At 44.8% G+C, this 19,785-nt stretch overlaps 1 protein-coding gene across 2 annotated transcripts; it reads right to left on the reverse strand.

The window, feature by feature from the left end:
* Positions 1-1,094: 1,094 nt before the first annotated feature.
* Positions 1,095-18,337, reverse strand: FAM76A (family with sequence similarity 76 member A). 2 transcript variants are annotated; one of them, XM_083750935.1, is made up of 10 exons: positions 18,170-18,337; positions 14,370-14,434; positions 13,477-13,531; positions 12,615-12,767; positions 11,269-11,426; positions 9,672-9,758; positions 8,967-9,098; positions 3,567-3,702; positions 2,697-2,798; positions 1,095-1,333 (listed from the first exon to the last, which is right to left on the reverse strand). In XM_083750935.1, exons 1-10 carry the CDS (start codon positions 18,248-18,250, stop codon positions 1,247-1,249), a joined length of 1,056 nt encoding a protein of 351 aa, XP_083607061.1. In that variant the 5' UTR covers positions 18,251-18,337; the 3' UTR covers positions 1,095-1,246. The 2 variants fall into 2 exon arrangements, with proteins under 2 accessions (XP_083607061.1, XP_083607062.1); XM_083750936.1 differs by lacking the exon at positions 8,967-9,098 and having other exon boundaries at positions 18,170-18,327.
* Positions 18,338-19,785: the final 1,448 nt, after the last annotated feature.

The following is a 19,785-nucleotide window of genomic DNA, read 5'->3' on the forward strand; positions in this document are numbered from 1 at the left end:
GGGGCTGGGGTTGGGGGAAGCTCGAGCTTCCCCCACCCCAGCCCCGTGCCTGGGGGGAAAATAATTTTTTCCCCTTTATTTCCCCCCCAAAAAACTGGGTGCGCCCTATGGTCCGGTGCGCCCTATGGGGCGAAAAATACGGTACCTTGCCTGGATCTCAACTGTATTTGAACGGCTTGCTATTTGCGAAGAGATGCCTTGAGGGGCAGGGCTCAAACAGCTGCAGTTCATCCCATCTCTCCTCTAATTGGGGTAGGGGTCTCTTGGCCTTGCTGGCACTGCTTCTTTCTCCTGCAAAAGCCATCATCTTGAAAAAGAAAACGAACACAACCTTCTTCCCTCACACCTCTTTGTTCTGCTGCCAAGTTAGCTGGAAACATGGTGCCTGATCTCCACCCAACTTCCTCAAAACTCTACAGAATTGGGCCTTGTTACGGCCCAGTTACCACCACATTATTGGGGACTGGACTCACCCAACCACTGATCTTAGGGAAAGGCTCCCTTCATCCCCTCCCAATTCCAGCAAAAGGGGTTGGGGGAATAGGAGAAAAAGCAGGCAAATCTTGATCAGGGACTGAACCCTAATTCTCAAAGAACCAATGCCATATAAGTGATGATGACGACGACGACAACAACTGAATAACCAAAATTGCAATTCATCAACCCCCTTTCTTCCAAACTGAAGTCCCCAGTATTTTTTCCAAGAGGCCCTTCAGCCTCCAGAATTCCTGATAGACAGTTGCTGCATTAAACCTTCATCTGGTTTAACATCCCCCAATTATACAGACGTAAGGGAAACATTTGAGAGGAGCTCTGCATACTAGAGCAAAACGCAAGCATTCTTACGAGTAAGCAAAGTTAGGTACTGTTCTTTAAAAGGCTATACTCATGCCTTGGGGGGAGGGGAGGAGAGAAAGCAGGAGAAGTCCGTGGAGGGATCCCATCCCAAGCCCTGTTTCCCTTACCGACTAGAGGGAGTGGTAGTAAAACTGAATGGGAAAACCCTGACACTGAAAGTATTTGTTGGCGGGCTTGGAGGGATGGTGCCCCCAGCCACCCTCATCGCTGTACTAGGACAGGAGAACAAGATGTGGAAAACCCAACACCTCAAGCATGCTATTGAATGGTCAGACGCAGAGGCTTCCACCACGTCCTTCGCAACAACAATCAAAATGAGGTTCTGGAAGGATTCCAATCCAACCAGCTGGGTTTGCAGCCTTACGCAGGAGGAGCTCCCAGGCGGTGTTTAAGGGGAGGTTATTGCTCCTGACTTCTCCGTTTTCTTCCCCTTGGATAAAGCTGCAGCTTGTTTCAGGAGCTCTCGGTTCTTGGCCTGTTGGAAGAAGGAGAAGATCCATGTGTTACTTGAATGGGTTGGGAAGTAGCCGCAGGCTGAGTAACTGTTGCCGATTTACACAGAATCCTGGACTGGAAAAGAATAAAAGAACTTGGGGGGAGGGGAGAGGGGAGAGGAGTTCTGCACTGAGAAAAACTCAATTCTGCAACCTGAATAAATTATGCAAAGCAATCTATCCTGCAATTCTCCCAGTCATCATGGGGAAGGCACTGATGCATTCACACAACCATGGATATAAGCAATATGATCCAACATGCACACCCCTGAGAGTGTGACCCTTGGGAAAGGGTTGGAGCTCAGTTGTGAACTACGTTTTATATGCAGGAGGTCCCAAGTTCAATCCCTTTTGCCTCCAGGTAGTGCTGGGAACGCCCCCTTTCTGAAACCTTGGAGAGCTGCTGCCAGTCAGAATAAATGATAGGTAAAGGTAAAGGTAAAGATAAAGGATGCCTGTATGGTTAAGTCCAGTCAAAGGAGGCCGAGGGACCCAGCGTTTGTCTGCAGACAGCTTTCTGGGTCATGTGGCCAGCATGACTAAACCACTTCTGGTGCAAGGGGACACCGTGACGAGTGCCAGAGCACACGGCAGCACCGTTTACCTTCCCGCTGCAGCGGTACCTATTTATCTATTTGCACTTTTGAACTGTGTGCTTTTGAACTGCTGGTTGGCAGAACCTGGGACAGAGCAATGGGAGCTCAGCCCATCACAGTAATCGGCAAGCCCAAGGGGCTCCGTGGTTTAGACCACAGCACCCCCTGTGTCCCGGTAAAGGATACCGCTTCTCGGCAAATGATGCCAAGCTAGGAAGCAAGGAGGCGCACCAACTTAGATAGCTTTAAAAGAGGACTAGATGAATTCATGGAGGATAAGGCTATTGATTTCTCCTAGCCATATTGGCTATGTTCTGCCTCCACAGTTGGAGGCAGGAATGCTTCTGAACACAGCTAGAAACCACAAAAGGGGAGAGTGCTCTTGTGAACTCAGATCCTGCTTGCAGGGTTCTGACACAGGGATCTGCTTGGCCACTGTGAGAACAGGATGCTGGACTAGATGGGCTACTGGCTTGATCCAGCAGACTCTTCTTATGTTCTTATGATGCAGCCCTCTGTATCTTTATGTAGGACTCAGCAAGATACCTGTCTGAAAATCTGGAATGCTGCTGCCAATCAGCACAGGCAACAATGAACTAAATGGGCCAAAGGTATTGAATTGTTAGAAATCCAGAGTAGAATATTAGCCGACCTAACAATGCAAAGGTTTGCAGAGCTGGTCACAGTGTTCTCAGCATCCAATCAGTCCTGTAAATGCTAATTAATGGACCAAGTTAAACAAAGTTACCTGCAATTGTTCTGTGACTTCCTTGTGAGTCTTTTCCATCTGGTTCATTTTCACCCTCATCTGGGATTCTTGGTACTGCAGATCAGCCTTCAGTTCAGTTATCTGCAGAACACACACAAGCAAAAGAAATCAAAGCAGTTAAAATTCATTTGCAATTAATATTTGCCATACAATGGGAGATATCCTTGTAGAAATCCAGTATGCTAAATAAGCTGCAGGGCTGCCACCTGGGAATAAGGTGATAAGAGTTTTATTAAATTCCATATATATTTAGTTTGAAAAATGAAGCAGGAACATAGCTGAGATCCAACAAAATTCTTACAGAAGCCTTTGCCAACCTGGTGCCCTCCAGATGTTTTGGACTACAACTATCAGCTGTTGCTGTGCTGGCTGAGGTTTATGGGAGTTATAGTCCAGAATATCTGGAGGGCACCAGGTTCCTGAAGACTGCCTTATGGCTTAACTTCCAAAATCATGAAACACAACCAGCGCCCAACCATCTTTCAGCTTGGGATCCAAACACCCACAAGAGCACCTCTCCTACACCATCCTGGCCATGTCTTGAGATCTTCAGAGGAGGCTCTTCTCCATGTTCTGCTGCCAGGATAATTTCAATATGCAGCAGACAGGGAGAGAGTCTTCTATGTGGTGGCACCCCAACTACAGAATGCCCTCTTCCAAACACGACAGGTGGCAATGTGACAATCATTTCAACACTAGCTCAAGACTTATAGAATCTTATTTATCTGTAGCGATACTATGAAAGATCCAGCTCTAGCTTTCCTCACCTTCCTTAGGAAGAAAATTAAGAACAGATTACAATAAAGTGCCCCATTGTCTCACTGAGAGGTGGCTCAAAGGGGACGTTACCTTTTTCTCTTTCTCCAGGATCATCTGATCTTTTTGGTGCAGCATTTTCTTGAGAGTAGCCACTTCCTCTTTCAGCTGGGCTATGATGACAAAGTGGTCAGTGCCAGGAGAGTCCAAGGCAAGGTCTGGAGAAAAGCTATAAAGAGACAGTAAGGGGGAGATCATTAATTACTCACCCCTGGGCTCCAGTTCAGATGGGATGGTAAGCCGTGAACAAGAGAGGTCAGTCCCACTGGCTAACAGGAAAGCCTGGAAAAGTCCCTCACGGTCATCTAGTTATCATCATTCAGTGAAATGTATTTGGAGAAACCCTTCCCAACCTTGAGTCACCGGATGTTGCTGACCACAGCCAATGGTAAAGGATGAAAGGAACTGTAGACCAACAACATATGGGGATCCAAGGCTGGAAACACTGATTTAGAGGATATGTATGTAGGGTGATCTACAATAATTAAAATAACACATATGTGCAACATCGGATGCAGGATATCTCTGACCCTCCAAAAGTGGCTGAACTCCTACTTCCATCAGCCCAGCAAGTCAGACCAATGGCCAGGGATGATGGGAGTAGTAGTTCAGACACATCTGGAGGGTCTGTGTGGCATGCTTGACCTATTTGTCAAAAGCATGCTGCTCCAACTACATATTTAATTTGTGCCAGGGACATTTTGTGTCACCCCCCCTTTTAAAATGACAACATAGACAATCCACCTTCTTCTTTGGTCAATTACCACTGCAAAGGTTTAGCCAATATTTGACGTGTTTCCACACTCTTCACGACAAAGGGGACAATGGCTATGGCTCCAATCCTATGCATGCTTCCTTGAGCGCAAGCTCTATTGGATTCAACTTACTTCCAAGCGACTTACTTCCAAGTAAATATGCATAGGTTGATCTGAATTGCATCTAAACAATTATCCTGCGAAGAGGGAAGAACGCTATGCATCTTCTTGAGCATATCACTCTCTTTGCACAAAATGAACTAATAAGCAGTTCTCCAAAACTTCTGTCTTCCCCCTTGTTTGCAGCTGTATGATATTATCCTTTTCCGTGTGGATTCATATTAATTTTTCAGTGCAGCATCAATTTTCTCTGTTTGGAGTTTCTCTGCATTATTTAGCGCACCTGTGCATAACACTGTACAGACCTGTCTTTGTTGAATTTCAGTGCATTGCTGTCAGCCTAGTCCTAAAGCTCAACATCCCAATCGACTTCCCATATTCAATATAGCAGCTTTAAGGCAGGGTGAGAAACACTACTGTGAACACACCACCAAAGAGCAGCTTAGAAAATTTCTGAGCTATGGATCTTCTACACTGTGCAAAATGAGTTCATGTGCTTTGGTATTCTTCATGTTGTAATGTTCAGTGGGCAAAAATGTGGGATGTTAAAGAATGCTGTTTCACATGCAGAGAGAGGGATAAAACAGTAAGGAAAATCAAAAGCCAAGAGGTGGTTATGGCATGAGGTTTTCTAAATACCCTCAATAAGTACATATCTATACTACAAACCTATGTGGCAGCGATGGGAATCCTGTAGCCCTCTAGTTGCTGTGAGACTGCAACTGTACTTGTCTCTGACTACTGGCTCTGCTGTTTGGAGCTGATGGGAGTTGGGAGTCCAACAACCTCAGGAGGGCACCAGGTTCCCCACCTCTGTTCTCCTGGCTTCTCCCAAAGAATCCTGGGAATCTACCCTTGCAGCACTACAGTTCCCAGACTACCAAGCTGCTTTAAATCTGCAGTGAAGACACGAATGGCCAACTGATGGCTTGCAGGCAACAACGTACCTTGATATGTTCTCATCAAACTTTAGTCAGAGTAGTAATATATCCCCAAGTGCATTTGGAGATGCCCTCTTTGCCCTTGGAGATAAAGGAGACCAAGATTCCCAGCAGCAGCATGAACATGTTCCCCATGAGGAACACAATCACTGCTTTTTCAGGTTAGGTTTGAAACCCAACATGAACACAACACACCATAAATGCAACTGCATTACTATCCCATGCAAATTTTGGATATGCAAAGAGTCACTGCCACCCTTGATGTAAATTTATATTTTTTAATATTGTGTTGGAAGCTGCCCAAAGTGGCTGGGGCAACCCAGTCAGATGGGTGGGGTATAAGTAATATATTATTATTATTATTATTATTATTATTATTATCTTAAATCTGCAGACGGTGGATCCAGACCAAGTCAGGCACACTTATTATTTCCACTTAAGATCAAAACTTACTTATCAAGTTGCATGGATTTCAGCAGGTGTAACTACTGCCTTGGTCCAGATTTAACAACCCATTTAATGCAACCTAAATATTAATACTAGAGACAGAAAGAACCACACAAATGGAAAGAGGAACCCTATGAAACAGTGAAAGTTCTTGGGGGAGGCAGTAAAGAGAGAGACAGTATTTCAACTCTGTTGACAGCACTATCCTTACAGAAGCCAAAGAACAGAAAAAGAAGTAGCTAAAATGAGAGTGGGAGGGTGAGGTTTTCCAGAAATACCCCATTTTCAGAAACCATTGTTTTATCTACAACCTCTTCTCGAAGGGTCCATTCACAGTCAACGTCTCCTACACACAAGCAAGCACCCTCCATCTGAACTAGGAGCCACACCTACATTAACATGGGGAAGCATTACTGTGAACCAGGCTGTACAAAGGTACAACCACAGCCACTCCCATGACTGCGGAAGTGTCTGCTTGCTGTCTTCAACGTACACAACTCGGCCAGGAATCAAACCACTCCTTAAGAGTAGAAAGCTGGGCAGGTGAAGGCCTGGGGAGAGTCCTGAGGGCCAGACAGAGATATCCGCAGGGCCATGTTCACCCCATATGCCCGAGGTTCCTTATTCCTGACCTACATGGAATGCCTGGCTTGCCTATGGTTACCAGGCAAGGAACTCAGTACAAGACTCCACTTATGTAATATTGCTCATTTCCAAATAACTTGAGACCCAGAGTCCTTGAAGGGAGGTCAGGCAAAGCAATCACAGGGCAGACAAGGACTCCCTTGGAACTTCAGGTTTTTCCCCCCTCTCCATACTGACCAGCCTTGATTGAGGCAGGCATAACTGTACAACACTGCCAAAAATGTCCACCTTCCTAATTACTCTTCAGCTTGAGACACACCATGCAAAATGCAGTCCATCAGCTTCACAACTCACCAACCCACCCTTTGTCAGTCCCAGGCAGGCAGCAAAAACAGGAGGTATAGTAACAGGCTGCCATAAGCTTGGCGGGTTGCAAACAGTGCAAGTTTGCTGTGAATTGAGAAATGGGAGCTGTGGAACCTGGGAGCCTCTAGATAAAGTGTGGGGAACCTTTGGCCCTTCAGATGTTGCTGAACCGAATCAGCCTTGGCCCCTGGTCCAGCAATTCCAAGAGGGCCAGAGGTTCTCATGCCTGCTCTGGGTGCTGCTGTGCAGTTTTTGCAAAGTTTCCTGCTACACCATCCAGAATATAGCAGGTGACAAGAGCCTAACAGACCCGGCTGAAAGACTAATTCCAGCCAAGTTGCTCACAAATCCCAATTCTTATGGATCACAATAAACCTGTGATTTCTTTATGCTGGTTTCTGCCTGCCCTCCCATGGCAATGAGGAGAAATTGCAGGTCTGTGCTAAAAAACTGCACTCTCTTCCTTAGATAGTCGTTTAGAAATCATAACATGTATGCCATGGTCTAGTAGGTTTAGGTTTAGGCATAGAGTGATTATTAGAGCAATAAGAATTAAATCAAGCATACATATACAAGCCTTGATTCTTACTGCTCTAATCACTGAAACTTGATATAGATTCAGTAATACAGTATCTTGTCTTATGGATGGAGAGGAGAGGACACGCAAGGAGGTGAGAGTGCAATAGCTGTGTGTGTCAGCCCCTCAGCTCTGACCTTGGGAGCTACAGATATGATTAAACAACAAATCTGGGATGTAGCTCTCCAAAAGGATAAAGTTCAAAATGCATGCTACTCAGCAGCAGGAAACTGTAGCAAAAACCTCATTCTAGCTGATTATCTTTATATTGTATTATAATCCAATGCTCATCTTTTTTGGCCAAATTATGTTGTGAAAATTAAGGTGTGCGTTAGATTTGATGGCACATTAGACAAGTGATTACAGTACTTTTGAAATTTCTAAATACCATAGCTGGCTTTAACACCTTACCATTTACTCTATTGGAAAGGAGATCCTCATACATTCCTTATAACCAATGTGTCTTGCTTTTGTCAATCAAGCATTGAAACCATTGAGCATGTATTACTCATATTATAAGGACATCTGCTCCTTATATATTTTAACTATTTTAACTGAATTCCCAGGCAGATCTGATAAATTTTACACTTCCCTCCTTTTGTCAGATTCCACTAAGGGCTGTTGGTAGCTTTTTGTATTTTTGCAAGAGTTGAGGTTCTCTCAAGTAAGCTCCAGGCTGAATTACTGCAATGTTCTCTATGTGGGGCCGCCCTTGAGGCTGATCCGGAAGCTCCACCTGGTGCAAAATGTGGCAGCTCAACTGTTCACTGGGGCAGGACATGGCCAACACATCACCTCACTCTTGAAAGACTTGCACTTGCTGCCAATTAGCTACTGGGCTAAGTTCAAGGTGCTTGTTTTGATGAATAAAGCCCTACATAGCTTGGGTTCAGGATTCTCTTTATAAATCCAATTGATTACTGAGTTCTCTTGGCGAGGGCCTCCTGCGGATATAATCTTGTCAGGAGGTCTATTTCCTCACAATAGAGGAATTGGTCCTTTAGTGTTATGGCACCTCCTTTTTGGAATTCCTTCCCCTTAAATATTAGGCAGGCACCCACTCGGTTTGTCTGTTCAGGGCCTACTGAAGAACTTCTGTTTTCAACAAGCATTTTAAGTGGAGACCTTTCCCCATCTGCATCCACACTGGAGATGTTTTTATTGTTTTACCACCTGTTTGCCACCCTGGGCAACTTTGGGAGGAAGAGGGCAGGATATAAATTCTATAAATACATAAGAAACAAATCCTGCCAGTATCTTCCTCTTGTGTGTGGATAATGTCCCCTTGGCTCTATGAGAACGCACACTAGAATAAGGAGTTCGATATTAGTGTATAGAACAATATTGGCTTCGCACATGGATTTCATGCCTTGATATTTCTAAATGCAGGCATCACAGACAATGAGGGAGTGACAGGAGAGTTGTAACATGGAACTAGACCAGACCTTCAAGCGATGGTTAATAAAGCAATTGCCAACAAATTACCTACACACTTAGAAGTCCTGGCCTACAGTCTGGCCCACGCTCCTGGAATGATATGCTTTAGGAGGAAATCCAAGAGCATGGATTGCTTCCATAAAATGAGACAATTCCCAGGGTTGGGGAGGAAACGGGTGGGGGAGAAAATGATAGGTGATCTCACTTCAGGATGTCAGTGCCTTGAGAAACAGGACAATCATGGGCACCGAGACTCTGTTGGGAAGCAGCCCACTGCACCAACACGGACGGGGCACTCTGGATAGGGGGGCAAAGCATCTCGGGAGAGGAAGGAACGCTGAGAATTAGAGAGGAAAGGGAGGAATGAAAATATGCACATCAAGAGCGTCAATGCTAACTACACCCGCCCCCTCCTCATTCTTTCCAGATTTTAAGTGTCAGGGAAACCCAAACCTACCCTACCATGTCACTTGCTGGGGAAGGGGGGGAAACCAACACATTTTTTTTGCACACAGCAGTCACAGAACAGAAGCTACAGACTTCAGAGATTGGCAGAGGCTTTCCTTCTCCCAAAACAAAGGAAGGGGGTAAAGTGGGTCTCTTTTTAAAAGTATGATCTTGCTTGACAGTAACCTTCTTTTCTCTAACATATTTCTATTCTGCACTGCCTAATTTAACAGCATAGTCTGGAATCCCAAAACTACACATATAACTATGCAAAAGAAATGCAACCTATCACCAAACGTTTTCCCCATAATGATAAAGTTGGTCCACAAGAGCCCTGCAGCTCCAGAAGAGAAGCTTCACCATTTAAGTCTCTAAGCGCTGAAAAGTTTTCTAATTCTTTTTCTTTTAAAACTAAAAACAGATCAGACCACCCACCCGCACTTCCAAATTTTAAGATGCTCACCTGTCTCCATTGGCTGATATGGCATCAAACTTGGGCTTTTTCTTTGGGATTTCATTCTGAATAGAAGATGTAGATAATGTTTTCTGGCTGCAAAAGGAAACAAAGCAACAAAACACACCGCTAAGAAGTTTGGCAATTCCAAGTCAGTTTTCTGGTTTTTTTCTATAATTGCAATATGCTCCTTGTAAAAAAGAACTCTTTGTGGATAAAGCAGCAGGGTTTCTTAAACAGAAGTAAACATGAGATGACCTTTAATGCACCTGTTAAAAAAAAGAGGGGGGCCACCCTGACCATACTCAGTGGCTACACATTTTAATACTAGTTATGTGCCAAAGCTGTGGATTTGCTGACTAAAGTAGAAAAAACTGCAACACTTGTTATTGGGAGTGGTACATTATACCCTCCTCCCACTTTATCCTCCCAACAACCCAGTGAGGTAACATATGGGGTGTGTGTGTGTGTGTGTGTGTGTGTGTGTGTGTGTGTGTATGTAAGAGAAAGAGAAAGAAGGCCAGTATCACCAAATGAACCTCAAGGCAGAGTAATGATTCAAACCTAGATCACCCTGATCGTATCCAATACACTATCCTGGCTCACACACTTCCTTGCCAAGCAGCTTCCAAGACACATTTAAGCAGGACAATGTGTATGTTGTGATCCCATGTGGCACTGGGTGCAGAATTCATCAAAAAATAAACTTTAAACAGCAGCAGTGCATTACAAAGCCACTACAGATTTCCACCTTCCCAGTTGCTGCACAGGCTCCTCAACTTGTACAGAAATACAGAGCAAAGCAGCAATTTTCCAGTCCTCACAGCTGGGAAGAAACGTCGGCCATGCCTGCTTAAATGTCAAAATAGTTTTTAAATAGACAGGCAAGTGCTCTTTCTCTCCTAATCACCTCCCTGCTCTAAATCCCAAATAAACCGAAAGGTGGCTTGGGTTTATTATTGTTTTTAAAGCAAGAGGACTGCAATATGTGTTAGTGCATACTTTGGTCCTCTGAAAAAGCAAACCACATCAAAAGACAAATACTTCTTATTTACCATAAAGTAACAGCCTGCTATTGAGAGCTCCCTTAATAAATGATTTGAGGAGCATATCCTAATATTCAAGAACATATTGGTTTACCCTACAGAAGCATTCAAACATACAGTTTTAGCAGGCAGCCCACCATGGAAGTGCATTAGACACATTTTGTGTCATCCTCTCCCCCCAGACAGAGTTCAGGGAAAACAGTTTTTTTTTCTTCACTTTGCAGCAGAAGGCAGTTTTGCCATCTCCAGTTAGGGCTGAGAGAAACTGCTGCCTGAAACCCTGGAGAGCTGCTGCCAATCAGTGTGGACCATATGGAGCTAGATAGACCAATGGCAGCTTTCAGCGTTCCATGCCTTCTCACAGAACCCCTGCATGTTTCCATGCATGTTTGTATACATCCTATCTCAGAGTTCAAAAGGCCACTGAAGGTCTGTAGGATGGCCACAATCCTTTGGCCAGAAAAAGCAAGCCTGCTTTTCTGCTGCATATGCCTCCATATGCCACAGGAGTGCACACAGAGAGTGAAGCTGCCGAGGGAGCTACCCTGATAGCGCATTACCTGTTGTAGTGGGTGCCACCGCTGAGTCGGCCATACTGTTCGTTTTCCGGCAGGCTTGTCCGGGAAGAGGTGCTCAAGTGCTTACGTTGCTCTTTGGTCTTCTGCAAGACTCTTTTATAGGAGAGTGTGCAAAGCCAGCAGAGTAGCTTCCCATCCACCTAGGAAGATGAGAAAAGGGACAAAACAGGCAGGATGTTATCACACACTCTCCTAGACAAAAGGAAAAGCACAACAGCCAAAATGGAACTGAGAAGCAGCTCTTCTGAAACAGACCATATTTAGAAACAAAATAGTCATGACCGTTTAAACTTAAGGGTAGCCAATGTGGTGCCTTCTAGATATTACTGGACTACAACTCCCGGTTTTTCTGGGAACTGGCCATGTTGGCTGGGACTGACAGGAGCTGGTATCTGACATCTGGAAGGCACCATGTATTACTGGTGGGAAAGATACAAGCCAATTCACACAGCAATCTTTCCCCTAAAACCAGTGAATTTAAGTTTCACTCCTTCTCATGCTGGATGCCCGGCCAGATCTCAAGATGTTGGCCAGGAACCCATGTGGAATCCATGTCTCACTGAGCAAAGGAGACATCAGGGCAGTGGGCACCTGCAACAGGCAGAAAAACTTCAAGGAAATGCAGTGAGCCAATGAGGAGGAGATCCCTCAGTCCCTATTGCGAGGGACTTAATGTTCAGTAGTTGGTTTCGAAGCTTACCCCACCTCCTGGCATGGTCAAAATAATAACAATACAGTGGTGCCCCGCAAGACGAATGCCTCGCAAGATGGAAAACCCGCTAGACAAAAGGGTTTTCCGTTTTGGAGGTGCTTCGCAAAACGAATTTCCTATGGGCTTGCTTCGCAAGACGAAAATGTCTTGCGAGTTCCTGCGGGTTTTTTCCCCTCCCCCCCTTTTTCCCAAGCCGCTAAGCCGCTTATCAGCTGATCCGCTAAGCCGCTTAACAGCTGATCCGCTAAGCCGCTTATCAGCTGATCCGCTAAGCCCGCCTAAGCCGCTAATAGCGCTAATCCGCTAATGGGCTTGCTTCGCAAGACGAAAAAACCGCAAGACGAAGAGACTCGCGGAATGGATTATTTTCGTCTTGCGAGGCATCACTGTACCAAAATCATAATGATGACTCAGTAGGGAGCAATCTGATGAACACACAGAATCATAAAATCTTAAGAGTTGGAAGGGGCGCAAGGGTTATCTAGTCCAACCCCCTGCAAAGCTGGAACATCTGTAGGACATACTTTTCATGTGTTAAATGGCCTTTTGGTGCTCAGAATCTACCCACAGCAGACAGTTTCTTCACTTTCCATGCTGAATGTATATAGGTACTCACTTTTTTCCTGTCATCTTTCCTGTCAAAGGCACACTGCTGCTTACACTGCTCACACGAATGTGGTGGTCCGTACTTCTTCTCGGAGTTTGTACAACGCTGGCACTTGTTACCAATAAATGCAGCAATTATATTGCAATACTGGCATGGTTTGGGCTGTGAAAAACCAGAAAATTGTAAAGAGATTAATGATGCACTTTAATTATATATGCAATCGCCAAGACTTGCTCCAATGTTCTCAATGTTGCCTCCCTGCTTTCTCTCAACTAAGCATGATGAGTTTCCAAAAACACACTACATACATTTAACTACCCTAAGCTTGCTGTGACCTTTTCTTCCACTTGCTGGTCCACTGGAAACTGGCCAGAGTTCCACCCACCTCTGCTTTTAAACCACCATAGCAGGAATGGGGAATTTCCAGCCTGCATGTCAATCTTGTCACACTAGGGAGTCAAATTCTCCTGGATTCATTTTTTTTTTAAAAAAAAACACCAAACCCAGTTAGTTGATGTCATTGCAGTGCAGGATGATATCACCTGATGGATAGAGTTTGATTTTGCATTGGCTACCACACCAGTTCCCCTGGCCATAGCAGCAGGATGCAATCCCCTCATCAGCTGACAAGCAGGAGTTAGATCCTGCTCAGTTTAGCTGACATTCAGGGCTGCAAAGCGCAATGCTACCCAATGTGACTATGATGTCAGGTGATTGACACACAATGGCTCCACCTGCCTGTCAAATTTGGTCCTCAGGGTGGGAAGGTAAGGATCTGGCCCACTGGCAAGAATAGATTTCCCACCTTTTCACTATACTATAGGAATTAAGATAAACTTCCAGTGCGTAAGGAAAGAAGACTGAAACATACCGTCCCATAAAGTTTCACGTTCTGTGCACACTTCTTGCATATTGTGTTGGTTTTGCTAGCAAAACAACAAAAAGATTAAATTAAGATAGGAAAACATGATGTAACGTGATCTGCATTAATAGATTATAAAGCAAAAAGAAGTAACTTTGTCACTTTTTGAATTATATACCATTTGTGCCTTACATGATATGGTCAATTTGTAACTATTAAGTTCTGGATACAATTCTATAATATTTTAATTTAAGAAATAAAAAATGCACAATATATAAAAATGCAGAAAGACAGAATGATTTCCTGTCTCCTGTTTAAAACAGTAGGGGTTGCTCATGAGTGTTCAACTCAATTGGAGTTGTGCAAAGCTATTTCAAATTGTATTCTACATAGCAATTCTACTTTGCATTAAAAAGGTCCTAAATTAAATCCCTGGCATCTTCAAAAAGGACATGGGAGAGAACCATGTCTAAAATCCTGGGCAGCTGCTGCCAGTCAGAGCAGACAATACTGGGCTATGTGGACCAATGGTCTGACTCAGCACAAGGCATCTTCCTATGTTTCTATGGTCCAAGCTTGCAATCCCAAGCCTTCCAATCCTTGGAAACACTTCTGAACTGATGTGTGAATTAGTTAGCAAAATAAAGCTGAGTATTTTTCGTTATTGGATAGAAAGTCAGACTCCCTGACTGATTCAACCTGGCAAAGCACCACTCTTATGCTTAAAACAATAGCTCAAGTGTGTTGGAGAGTCAACAAATGCTGAAGGCACCAGAACAGGCGGCCTTTGTTTTGGAATCAAACAATGAAAAGCCACAATTGAAGATATCGCAAAGAAAGCAGTTCCATTTTCCCACACCCACCCAGACAATCCAGTGTAAAAAGGCTGAGCAAGTATTTACCTCTCTTGCTGGAATTCAGTTCTGCAATAAGTACATTTAACAATGGGGTGTGCAATCCGACACTCCTGAAAGAGAAAGATTTTTGAAAGTTATAAACATCTAGTTATAAGCATCTAGGGAATTGAACTGAAAGGCAAAAACATACAAAAGGTGTTTGGGTTGTCACTAGTGTATCATCCCGTAAACTTAAGGAGTGTGATACTGACAAGGAATGGTGAAGAGAGAAATCCCATCGTGATAAATATGAAGGCAGGTACAGTGGTGCCCCGCAAGACGAACGCCTCGCAAGACGGAAAACCCGCTAGACAAAAGGGTTTTCCGTTTTGGAGGCGCTTTGCAAAACGAATTTCCCTATGGGCTTGCTTCGCAAGACGAAAATGTCTTGCGAGTTCCTGCGGGTTTTTCCCCCTCCCCCCCTTTTCCTAAGCCACTTAACAGCTGGTCGCTAAAAGCCGCTAAACCGCTAAGCTGTCAATGGGCTTGCTTCGCAAGACGAAAAAAACGCTATACGAAGAGCCTCATGGAACGGATTAATTTCGTCTTGCGAGGCACCACTGTACTAGAGTGGTGACTCAAAGTGGCAAACTATCAGACAACAGATTTTTGTATTCTGGCCCAGGAAGCAATTAGACAGGGCTACTGCTTTACACAGCATCCAACTAGAGAAGATGGCCAGTGCAACAGGCAGGGTCATCTTACAAAGTTATCATCTTCAGAGTCAAAACTCCTCTCTTTATAGTTCATCTGCATATTTTGCTAGTGGCACAGAAAACTGCAATTCTTCTAAGAAAAACAACATAGTGTCTCTTTAGCAATGAGTATGTTATCCCAAAGAAGGGAAGTGCCAAAGAATGCTCCAACTACCGCACAATTGCAGTCATTTCACATGCTAGCAAGGTTATGCTTAAAATTCTACAAGGCAGGCTTAAGCAGTATGTGGACTGAGAACTCCCAGAAGTGCAAGCTGGATTTAGAAGAGGCAGAGGAACCAGAGACAAAATTGCAAACATGCGCTGTATTATGGAGAAAGCTAGAGAGTTCCAGAAAGACATCTACTTCTGCTTCATTGACTATGCAAAAGCCTTTGACTGTGTCGACCACAGCAAACTATGGCAAGTCCTTAAAGAAATGGGAGTGCCTGATCACCTCATCTGTCTCCTGAGAAATCTCTATGTGGGACAAGAAGCTACAGTTAGAACTGAATATGGAACAACTGATTGGTTCAAGATTGGGAAAGGAGTACAGCAAGGCTGTATATTGTCCCCCTGCTTATTTAACTTATATGTAGAATTCATCATGCAAAAGGCTGGGCTGGATGAATCCCAAGCCGGAATTAAGATCACCGGAAGAAATATCAACAACCTCAGATATGCAGATGACACAACCTTGGTGGCAGAAAGTGAGGAGGAATTAAAGAACCTTTTAATGAGGGTGAAAGAGGAGAGCGCAAAATATGGTCTGAAGCTCAACATCAAAAAAAACAAAGATCATGGCCACTGGTCCCATCACCTCCTGGCAAATAGAAGGGGAAGAAATGGAGGCAGTGAGAGATTTTACTTTCTTGGGCTCCATGATCACTGCAGATGGTGACAGCAGTCACAAAATTAAAAGACACCTGCTCCTTGGGAGAAAGGCGATGGCAAATCTAGACAACATCTTACAAAGTAGAGACATCACCTTACCAACAAAGGTCCGTATAGTAAAAGCTATGGTTTTCCCAGTAGTGATGTATGGAAGTGAGAACTGGACCATAAAGAAGGCTGATCGCCGAAGAATTGATGCTTTTGAATTATGGTGCTGGAGGAGACTCTTGAGAGTCCCATAGACTGCAAGAAGATCAAACGTATCCATTCTTAAGGAAATCAGCCCTGAGTGCTCACTGGAAGAAAAGATCGTGAAGCTGAGGCTCCAATACTTTGGCCACCTCATGAGAAGAGAAGACTCCCTGGAAAAGACCCTGATGCTGGGAAAGATGGAGGGCCCAAGGAGAAGGGGACGACAGAGGACGAGATGGTTGGACAGTGTTCTCGAAGCTACAAACATGAGCCTGACCAAACTGCGGGAGGCAGTGGGAGACAGGAGTGCCTGGCGTGCTCTGGTCCATGGGGTCACGAAGAGTTGGACACGACTAAACGACTAAACAACAACAAATGTTAATAGGGATTCATAAAGAAAATCATGTCTCCTTCACTGTTGCCCTTGATTGTAATCAGTCACTGAAGAGAGTCATACTGCAGCAAAGGAACAGTAGTTAGATACCACATTAGATAAGTAGCAGCGTTTAACTATAAGCAAGAGTGCAAAACACAAACAAGAGCAAGATGTCAGTAATTACTTTCAGTACATTTAAACCCAATTGTTTTTAAACTTGATTGTAAGTTGCCTAAGGAATGCCCTTTTTAGATGACTTAACAAGTTAATATAACAACAATTTAATAAAAACAATAACATATTGTGGTTTTCTTTCTTTTTATGTTGTGAACCGCCCTGAGATCTTCGAATGAAGGGTGTTATACAAATTGGGTAACTAATAACTAATAATAATATTGCCTAGGATGAGACACCAACATCTTTATTCCTGATCTTATTATATGACTCATTTGTCCTGTTATATGGTCTTTAATGTATTTCTTTTATGATTATATTGATTTTATTGTGAAATTGCCTGGGAGCTGTTTGGCTGAAGAATAACTTACAAAACATGCTAACTACATACTGCCATAGGCCACATCTTTCTTAATGAACCCCAATTAGAAGCTAACACACGACGCACAAGCATACAAATAATAGGAATAAACAAATACACTCTGACTTCACAAAGGATGTATGCAGGAAATAACTAACGCTATGTTAAGTGGGATTTGTGGGTACATTCACAAAACCAAGAAGTGCCTTCCTACCCAGTTGCCAAACCACCTCCCTAAGCAACAACACCTACTACAATCTATAGCCAATCCTACCCATGTTTACTCAGAAATAAGGTCCACTACATTCAAGTGGGGCTTTCTCTCAAGTAAGAGCACATAACTGAAGTCTTGGCTTCTTGCTCTATTCCTTTCCCCTTCTATTGTCTTCATCAAAGCACTTCTTGAAGAAGAAGAAGAAACCAGTCCCAGAGAGTCGGAGTGGTGGTATAATAGCTATATGAAACTGGACCGCAGAGACGTGACTTTGAATTCCCACCACTCACCCCAAAGATCCCTGAACAGTCTTGGGCCATACTCAAAAACCTAGCCTACCTCACACAGCTACTGCATGGATATCCAGAGGCACCTACACCTCCTGTGCAGAAAGTTGCAAGGGATATAAAGGCATCCTCATTTATATCAGGATTTCTCTTATTCCCTTCACCCAGCGTTCAAAGATCTTTGAATACGTCATGACTCAGCCCCGCTTGCCAGGGATGATGACAGCAACCCTGTGAGGCAGGCCAGTTGATTCCAATATGGAGTGGTGGCCAGTGGGAGGGAGGGGAGGGGGGGGATGCCGAGTAATGCTGCCCTTCGATTACAGCACGCCTCGGCCACAACAACAACAACCACCCTGTGAGGTAGGCCGGTGTTGTTTTGATTCCAGCATGAACTGGAGGGTCAGGGGGGAGGAGGCAGAGAGAGAGAGAGACAGAAGGTTAGAGGCCGAGCGAAGCTGTTCTGGCTAAGGTCACCCAAGGAGGCGACTAAGCTGAGCTCCGACGGGAGAGGAAGAGAAGGGTCGGCGGGTGGGATTCCGGCTCACAGCTCGCGCTCCTAACCGCCACGGCGCCCGCGCCCCCTCAGACCCCGCCCGTTCCTGGCCCTGACCTTGCAGAGCTGCTGTCCCTGGCTGAGCGCCTCGAACGGGAAGCGCTGGTGGCACTTGGTGCAAGCATAAAGCGCCGCCATCCCGCCGCCCGCACTGACAGGCGCAGCTCTAACCCAACCCGACGTGACGCTCCCGCCTGTCTACGGCGCCATTGGTCGAGCGCGGCGCCACTAAGCGCTTCGGAGGCGGGGCCTCCGTTCGTACCTGGAGGCTCATTGATTCTCCCGAGACGTCACTCAGAGGTTTAGGGCGGGGCGGGCTCGAGTTGTTGCGGGAAGAAGCCGGGGAAGGGAAGGGCGGAGCTGCGTCTCCGGGTGTGCCTCCGTCCGGGGTTGCGCAAGGGGAGCGGCGTCACGGCACCAACTCGGGTCACCCTTAACCATAGAGATAGCCAGAGAAAATAGTAGAGTAACGTGCAATATGAAATATCTTCTCCCGTGGTTATTGCTGTGGTAAAAACTGGGGGCCCTCCCTTTTGCTAGTGTTGCCCATAAGTACGGCGTGGAATCTTTGTGAGGAAAACAGGACTGATATAACTCGAACTGGAAGTCTGAGTGGCAAAACTAGACCAGAAGCATAGAAAGTATTGAGACAACTTGTGACTCTATAGTTGCATCTCCGTCAATTGCTTCTACGCTCCCGCACGTCTTCTGTTCTCTCGCGAGATCTGTGTGTGCTTTGGAGGGGGTGAAGGATGTTATGCTTGTTTCACATGTTGTTTCGATTACAAAGTGGTTTTTAATTGTTATGGTCCCCTTTGCAGAGGGTTGCGTCCTGTTCTCGCAGTGGCCACGCAGATGCCTCGAGGAGGAACAGGCATCCAGAAGCCCCACTGCCTCTGATGCATAGGTAGCTGGCTAGGAGCCCCCGGCTGCCACGAATTTATCCAATACTCTTTTAAAGGCCACCCCAAGTTGGTGGCCATCACTGCTTTCTCTGACGAGCGAGTTTTCCAGAGTTTTAACAACTTCGTGAAGAAAAGTACACTTCTTTATTATATGTCTCGAATCCTTCCGCATTCAGGTTCATAGGACACCTTGCAAGTTCTACTGTTTCTCCATGCCATGCATCAGTTTTTGAGCTTCTGTTCTGTCACCTACAGCTCATCTTTTTTCTAAATTAAAAAGTCCCAAACGCCACAACCTTTCCTCATGGGAGAGTTGCTCCACTCCTTGATCTTTTGCCCTTTACTGAATCTTTTCCAACTCTCTAATAATACCACCCTTCTTCAGGCGAGGTGACCAGAACTACACAGTATTTCAGATGTGGTTGCACCATAGATTTGTGTAATGGCATTATGATATTGGCAATTTTATTTTCATTTTTGATATGGTATGGATAAGGGCATTATCCCTGACTGTGTATTTTACCTCTGGTGTTTCCTACGGGGTATGTTGTGTATGTGGATGTTAATGGAAATCCAAACTACCAACGGTTAATTTTGTATCAAATGCCATGCTCTACAAGTGATGCAAAATCATGTTGTCCCCCTTCCCCAAGATTTGTTACCAATATTTTCTCACAAAATTATGTAAGTCCACTACACCCTCTCCTCCTAAATGTAGGAGACGTATCTTTATAGGGTCAGGTATGGTACGGGGTAGGGAATGGTTAT

This window comes from Podarcis gaigeae (genome assembly GCF_964106915.1).
Source record: "Podarcis gaigeae genome assembly, chromosome: 8".
Classification (NCBI taxonomy): domain Eukaryota; kingdom Metazoa; phylum Chordata; class Lepidosauria; order Squamata; family Lacertidae; genus Podarcis; species Podarcis gaigeae.